This window comes from Psammomys obesus, unplaced genomic scaffold, assembly GCF_907164565.1.
Source record: "Psammomys obesus unplaced genomic scaffold, mPsaObe1.curated_primary_1811, whole genome shotgun sequence".
NCBI classification, from domain to species: Eukaryota; Metazoa; Chordata; class Mammalia; order Rodentia; family Muridae; genus Psammomys; species Psammomys obesus.
Genome location: NW_026591598.1, coordinates 10,735,310 through 10,743,348, shown reverse-complemented (window position 1 = coordinate 10,743,348; position 8,039 = coordinate 10,735,310). Strand labels below are relative to the sequence as shown.

Below are 8,039 nucleotides of genomic sequence, written 5' to 3'. Positions count from 1 at the left end.
AGTAAAATCAGGAACCTGGGACCTCACACACACCCGGGGGGCCTCCCACCTTACTGATATTCTGTACCGATTTCTGCTGTTCTGAGAGTTGAACCTAGAACCTCACACATGCTGGGCAAACACACTAGCACCATGTCTATCCTCAGCCCTGTAGTCCCATTTTGTAGGTAAAGAATTGAAGGTTCAACAAATTAGTGTAGGGAGATTTGTGCCCTCAGCCACCTGCAGGGCTGGGCCACGCAAGATAGCGGACCTGCCTGTTCTTGGAGCACACCTGAGGAAGAGAACATTAAAGGCTTGGGTATAAAAATTTATTATACGTAAAAGAATATTACCACTAATGAGTGCAGACAAGCGAGGACACAGTGGGACTGGTTGGAAGATGGCTAACTCTTTGGAAAGTGAACAGGTTTAAGTGCTGGGAGCCTCATGCCACTCTGACTGACTGGCCAGTCAGACAGAAGGACTTGCCCAAACAACGCAGGGCGTCAGGACATCCAGTGACTGCCCTATGGATCCTTAACGCCTCTCCTATTGGATCGAGGGTTTCAAGGACGACACGCCCAGAAGCAAGCAAAGGGGCTTCCCAAGGTGGCCCAGGCTGGTGTGGAGTCACAGCAACACCCCTGGAGGCAGGACATTTAGCTGGAGGAGCTCCATGAAGTATACATGGCCTTCGAGCCACCACTCAGTGAAATACGAAACATTTAATTTACAGGCTGTGGGGAAAGAAGGCAGCAAGAGTTGGTGGTTTCTTCCAATCCTGGCGGCTCCGGGAGGAAGGTGGGGGAGAGGTTTGACCAAGCCCTCCTCTCAATGTACAAAGAATTACTCTGATTGATATTAAATTGTATTTAAAACAAAATAGACTAAAAAGCAAACACTACTCTATGTTGGGGTGGAAGCTGAGAAAAAAATGAGTCCTTGAAGCAGAAGGAGGCAGCTGGGAAAGCTCTGGCCGTGGCCCGGCTGGTCACTCGCGCTGTTCCATCTTTACTTTCGGTGGCCGAAGGAAGGTCCGATTCTTCTTCTCCTTCTTCCCCTTCGTATTTGCCTGGAAATTCCGCCAACTGTCCACTCGACCGTCCCGACTTTCCTGAAAGAAAACAGAAAGCAGTTCAAGGTGAGGTCACTAACAGCACAGAAGGGGCTGGGCTTATCCTGCAAACAACTGTCCTCCCACAGCCCAAGCAGACCAGCCCTCTGAAGAGAGCCCTCTCCTGCCTCTAAGGACCCAGCACCCTGTCAAAGAGGCTTAGAGGAAGACAGGATGGTGACACTTTCACAAGGCCATTTGCTGTGGGCCTCTGAGCGGGTGCTGCACACAAGTCCCTTCTGTTATGTCTCCACGGCTGAGCTGCACTCCCAGAGCTAGCTTGTTACTTCTTTTTGTTTGGTGGTTTTGTTGTTGTTGTTTTGAGATAGGGTTCTCTGTGTAGCCTTGGCTGGCCTCGGACTCAAAAGAGATCTCCGTGCCTCTGTCTCCTGAGCGCTGGAATTAAAGGTGTGCATCACCATGCCCCACCCCTTGTTTGGTGCTTTTAAGACAGCCTTAGCTGGCCTGGAGCTTACTATGTACACCTGGCTGGCCTTGAACTACCAGAGACTTGCCTGCCTCTGCCTCCTGAGTGCTAGGACAAAAGACAAGCCCCATGATGCCTGGCTCCTAATTTGTCTCTTCTAATTCTTACAAAAACTGACTACAGTGTACATTGTACAGGACTGTACAATGACGAGGGGTTGACCAGTTTTCTCACACATGAAGTTAGCTGGGAATACAGCCACTCTCTCTTTCAACACGTTCCTGCGGCAACTTCAATAGGATATCCCCAAACCAGCTCATCGCTGGCCACAAAGATCTCTATTTCATTATCAAATGGACTACTCATTTTCCCTTTTCATAAAGCTGGACAGAAACAAAGTAAAAAATCATGGTTAACCACGCTCTATCCTGAATTCTAAATCCTATAAAAGAGACCAAATGCAGTCCAGAACTGGGCCAGACACTCGAAGAACAATGAGCCCAGTTCAAAAGCTACCGGTGATCTGGTGTGGTGGCACATACCTGAGTGGCTAAGGTGAAAAGATCATCAAGTGTTCAAGGCCAGCCTACATTACACAGTGAGTTCCAAGATACCTTGGGCTACAAAATGAGACTCTATCTCAAAAATGCAAAAAAAACAAAAAACACCAAAACATCAGAAGTTTCTGTAAATAGATAATCGGGTCAGAAGAACCTATGTCCAGTGGTTTGCATGTGGGGGTGTATACCTTAATCCCAATTTTGGGGAGGTTGAAGGAGAAGAATCAGGAATTCAAAGTCATTATCAGCTTTACAGTAAGTTTAAAGCCAGACTAGACTACACAAGAACTTTTCTTTTTGCTTTTTGTTTGTTTGTTTTGAGAGCCAGGGTTTCTTCTTTGTGTAGGCTTGGTGGTCCTGGACTCACTTTGTAGACCAAGCTGGCCTCAAATTTACAGATATCCACTTGCCTCTGTCTCCTTCAGTGCTGGGATTACAGGTGTGCACCACAGTGCCTGGCTGCTAGAGACTGGACTACACAAGAACTTTTCTCAACTCCCTGCCCCGAAAAGAACCTGTTTCCACAAATTGTCCTCAAAGCTAAGTAGGGTGATACTTCACATTAATCCTGAATTCATTTCTCTTGGGCCTACCTAGTAGCTGTCTATTGGTGACTTGTCAGAAGCCATGAAGGCAAAGCTGCCCCAGACTCTGCTTCTCCAGCACCTACTCTCACCCATATATCCCACTTCCCTGTCTGCCCCAGCCACTCGGAAGACAGGAATCAAGCTTCCTTATTCTGGAACAACCCACCTCAGCTACTCACCTCAAAGTTTTTCTGCCACTCCCTTTCTCGCTTGGCTTTTTCCTGGGCTTCGATCTCCTCTTCTCTCTGTCGTTTCCTGGGAGGGAAGGCAGAGCAGTCTTTACCAGGTGCTCACAGACACTTTAGCCACATGAGCTAAGGCATAGCTGCATAGGAGATTTCTCAAGACAAGGGTTTTTTTGTGTAACAGCCATGGCTGTCCCAGACCTTGCTCTGCAGACCAGGCTGGCCTCACATTCACAAAGCTCCACCTGCCTCTGCCAGGATTAAAGGATTATACCACCAAGGCCAGCTTCCTTTTGTTTGTTTCTGAGAAAAGGTCAAAAGTAATTCAAGCTGGCCTCAGACTTATTATTTACCCAAAAATAGGCCCCAACTACTTTTTTCTGCCTCCGCCTCCCAAGTGCTGGGATCATGGGTGTGTACCATCACAACTAGCAACCTCAACACTTCTGACAATCAAAGGAAATCACACTTGAGCAGCTATTCCATTATAATCCTATCTACTCACCACACTGGCCTCAAGCGCCTCAAAAACTCTACTGCATTCCAGAAGGAAGAAAACACACTGCACTCCTCAACAGAAATAAACTCCCCACGGATCGGTGTAGTCGGTGTTTCCCAAAAGTCCTCAGCGTCTTACCGGTGCCTGGCTCAGACAGCCTGGTCTTGTATGCTGGGCAAGAGCTCCACCGCTGTTTCCCCGCCTCTCCAGCTTATTCTCGTAAATGACCCACTCTCGAATTTTTTAGAAAGATCCCCAGAAGCCTGCATTAGCTAATCTGTGCATTTAAATGAGGCTGAGATGAGGGCAGGGATGTGTACCTTTCATGCATCTCTTTGGCTTCTCTCTCTTTCCTTTTAATTTCCAGCTCAGCAAACAGTTTCATGGTCTGTTTGTAGACTGCCTGTTTGAACTGCAAGAAAATTAAGGACAAATGAAGATAAAAGTAAATAATTCACATCAACAGTGAAATCCAGTAATTACATTTATAGAGCCCTAAAGATTACAACTAGGCAATGAAAGGTCTGCAGGGAGAACCATTTAACAACACTGTGTCTTCAGGGAAACCTCCCCTCTCCTAGCAAGCAGATGGTCTGTTAGGAACAGGCTGAGAGAAAACTTATGCCACCACTTGAGATTTTAAAGGGTGCTCTTCTCCAAAAACTTCCCAAGACTAACTTCTCTACTCCTCCTTTTCACATACAGTTTCTAATCTTGACGTAGTGCCTAGAACCAAGCTTAATCCAACATAACTACCCCCCCTTGCACCGTCCCCCCGCCCACAACAGCAATCCTGTCTTAAGGGACAAAGCACTAAGCATAAAAGCCCTCAGGCTTCCTTACAGCTAGGCATGGCCATGTGACTCACAGTTTAGTCAATTACACTATCTAGGATGTTCTTAGAAGGAGTGGCATAGTCCTTCCTCCCCGTTTATTCTGTTGTTTGGCACATAGGTGATAAGACACCTGGACCAGGGAGGTGGGAGCCACATCCCTATTGGCAGAGCCATACAAGAGCCAAAACCTTGAAGGACACATGGTGCAGAACTACCACACCAGAAGGCACCCAAGACTACTACATAGGGCAGACAGACATGCTCTACCTTGATCAAGACATTTTGTGTCTCTGTAGCCAGTCCTCCTTAAACAATATACCTCAAGCAAGACATTGGCAGGAACATATAACAATATTAAATAGAAAATGTAAAGGCAAAGAGTCCTATTGGTTTTACAGTATGGGGGATACCACCCAAGGTCCCTGAGCACTGGAAATTAAAACCACCAAGTTTAGCTCCCAGAGCCTTTGAAGAAAGTATGTTGGGGTTATTATTATTACTGGGGTTATTACCAGAACTTTTAAGAGTTAAAGAAAAGCAAGTAAAGTAAGGGGCCAGATCCCGCCAGATCCCTTGTCAACCCTCAGTAGGTTTGGTGGGCTTTTCTTAGGTCTTGTTTGATGTGGGTTGTTTTTAGGCAGCAGGCTCTAACGAGGTAGCCCAAGCTGAGCTTAAACTCGAGGCAATCCTCTGCCTTAGCCTCCCAACTGCTGGGTTACAGGCATGCACCACACCACACTCCTGAGGGCTTCTTTCTTTAATGTACTGATTTGATGTGCACGAGTATGTGGATGCATCATGTGTGTACTGCCCACAGACATCAGAAGAAGGCACTGGATCCAACTGAAGTTACTGATGGTTGTGAACCGTAACGTGGATGCTGGGAATTGAACCTGGGTCCTCCGCAAAAGCAATAAGTGCTCTTAGCTGCCACGCCATCTCTCCAGCTTATTTCATTTTTTTTGAAGATTTCTGTTTAATTATGTGTGCGTGTGTGGCTGCACATAGCTTTGTGGCCATGTGATGCAGATATCCATCAAGTATGGAGGGTCAGATCATGTGCAGCTCGAGTCACAGGCAGCTGTGAGCCTCCCTGTGGCTGTGGGAACCACACTCAAGTCTTCTGCCTGAGGAATACAGACTTTTGACCAGTGAGCCACCTCTGTAGCCCCAAACAACTGAATTTTTCAGAACAGAGAGTATATTCTTTTTTTTGTTGTTTGTATTGGTTTTTTTGTTTGTTTTTATTGGTTTTCTTGAGACAGGGTTTCTCTATGTAGACTTGGCTATCCTAGACTTGGGACTATAGACCAGGCTGGCTTTAAACTCAGGAGATCCACCTGCCTCTGCCTCCTGAATGTTGGAATTAGAGGCATGCGCCACCTCGGCCAGGCTGAGATTATGTTTTTGTTTATAGAGTATTTTCTTCCCAAATAAAAAGTATTTTGAGGGGCTGGAGAGATGGCTCAGAGGTTAAGAGCACCGTCTGCTCTTCCAGAGGTCCTGAGTTCAATTCCCAGCAACCACATGGTGGCTCACAACCATCTATAATGTGAACTGGTGTCCTCTTCTGGCATACAGATATACATGCAGATAAAGCACTCATATACCTAAAAAAAGTAAATCTTAAAAAAAAAAGTGTTTTGAGTTATACGTGGAAGTACAGAAAATAATCCACCATGTACGGTCGGGTACTGAAACCAGAGGTACTGGGCAAAGAATAGTAACATGCAGGAAAAGGGAAATGAAGGCACCCCAAACTTTCTATCTCTTCCCTCTGCTCAAAGAGATGCTGACAAGAAAATACCGACAAGTTAGTACAAGAGCATGTGTAAGTGCATGTACCGAATGCAAATGATGCTGGCACGCAGGAGGGGAGCGGAGGCCTGAAGATGACGTCAGGGCTCCTCTCTGCTCTCAGCTCTCCTGAACCTGGAACTCACCACTTCCGGCGCATGCCCCTGGAGCTCGGACTGCAGGCAACCACTATGACTCCCAGGCCTTGCTTGGCACGTGGGGATCCAGCCTGTGGTCCTCAGACTTAAGTGGCAAGTGTCTGACCCCTGAGCCAACTCCCCAGCCTCAAATACTTTAGTACTTTGAAAAGATCTAAACAGGGGTCTGGAGAGGTGGCTCCGTGCTTAAGAGCACTGGCTGATCTTCCCGAGAACACAGGTTCAATTCCTAGCACTCCCATGGTGGCTCACAACTGTCTGTACCTCCAGTCCCTGGAGATCCAACACCCTCCTCTGGCCTCTGAAGGTACCAGGTATACATGTGGTGCACACACACATACATGCAGGCAAAACGCCCGTACACAGAAAAATAAAGCTTAAAAATTAAAAATAAAGCCATTTCTCCAGACTACAACTTCTAAATTTCTTTGTATGTGTGAATATGGGCATGTGTGTGTGTGTATGTATGTATGTGTTTGTGTGTATATATGGGTGTGTATGTGTACATATGTATATGTGGTATGTGGGTGTATGTGTGTCTATGTGTCTATGGGTGTATATGTATTTGTATGTGTGTCTATGTGTGTGTGCTGGCTAGTTTTATACCAAAATTACAGAACCTAAAGATATCTAAAAGGAGGGAACATCAATTGAAAACAATACCCCCGTAAGACCCAACTGTAGAGCATTTTCTTAGCGTCTGATGGCAGTGTGCCCAGCCCATTTGTGGGTGGTGCCATACTTGGGCTGGTGGTAGGTTCTATAAGAAAGCTGGCTGAGCACCTCTCCATGGCCTCTGCATCTGCCTCCAAGTTCCTGCCCAGCTTGAATTCCTGCCCTCACTGCTTTTGATGCTGCTCTGGCTGTCCTAGAACTCATGATGTAGACCAGATGGCTTCAAATTCCCAGAGATCTAGCTAACTCTTATCTCTGAAGTGCTGGGATTAAAGGTTGAACCACCACACCTGGTTTTCCCAAATTTATTTAACTTATGTGTGTATGTGCCTGCTTGTCTGTGTATGTATGTAAGTATCAACAAAGTACAACAGAGAAGATCTTATGGACTGGAGTTAACAAGGAGTTGTGAGCCACCATGTGGGTGCTAGGACCTGAACCCAGGTCCTCTGCAAGAACAGCTAGTGCTGAGTGGCTGAGCATCTCTCCAGCCCTAGATTCCTTCACAAGTATCTATGACGCCTATGTATCTCAAGAGACATTAAAAACCATAATGATATATAATAGTTTGCATGTGTGGCTTGTGAAACAGTCAACCACAAACTCCATCAGATGTACATTTAAGAAATTGTGATGGGGCTGGAGAGACGGCTCAGAAGTTAAGAGTGCTCTCTGCTCTTCCAGAGGTCCTGAGTTCAATTCCCAGCAATGAGATCTGGTGTCCTCTTCTGGCGTGTAGGCACACATGCAGGCAAAATAATGTATACATAATAAATAGATCTTTAAAAAAAAGAAAAAAAATTGTGATGCAACCAGGCTTGGTGGCACAGCCCTGAAGTCCCACTCTAGGAGGCAGAGGCAGGCAGATTGCTATGAGTTCAAGGCCAGTTATTTGGTCTACAAAACGAGTTCAGGACAGCCAAGGCTACACAGGAAACCCTGTCTCAGGAGATCCCCCCCACACACACACACAAAAGAAATGAAAAGAATTTATGAAGCCAGGTGATGGTGGTACACACCATTAATCCCAGCACTGGGGAGGCAGAAGCAGGCAGATCTCTGTAAGTTTGAGGTCATCCTGTTAGACAGAGCAAGTTCCAGGACAGCCGGGGTTACACAGAGAAACCCTTCCTTGAAAAACAAAAACAAACAAATGTTAGAAAGGACAGAGAGAAGGAAGGAAGGAAGGAAGGAAGGAAGGAAGGAAGGAAGGAAGGAA

General features: G+C 46.3%; 1 protein-coding gene across 2 annotated transcripts in view; it reads right to left on the bottom strand.

The window, feature by feature from the left end:
- Positions 1-297: 297 nt before the first annotated feature.
- The window catches only part of Dnajc8 (DnaJ heat shock protein family (Hsp40) member C8), a 19,494-nt gene continuing 11,752 nt past the window's right edge, over positions 298-8,039 (bottom strand). For both annotated transcript variants that reach the window (XM_055611132.1, XM_055611133.1), the window contains 3 exons: positions 3,675-3,766; positions 2,850-2,925; positions 298-1,096 (listed from right to left, as the gene is read on the bottom strand). In XM_055611132.1, coding sequence (XP_055467107.1) covers positions 974-1,096; positions 2,850-2,925; positions 3,675-3,766 — 291 coding nt within the window. In that variant the 3' untranslated portion in view covers positions 298-973. The remainder of the gene's footprint in view (positions 1,097-2,849; positions 2,926-3,674; positions 3,767-8,039) is intronic.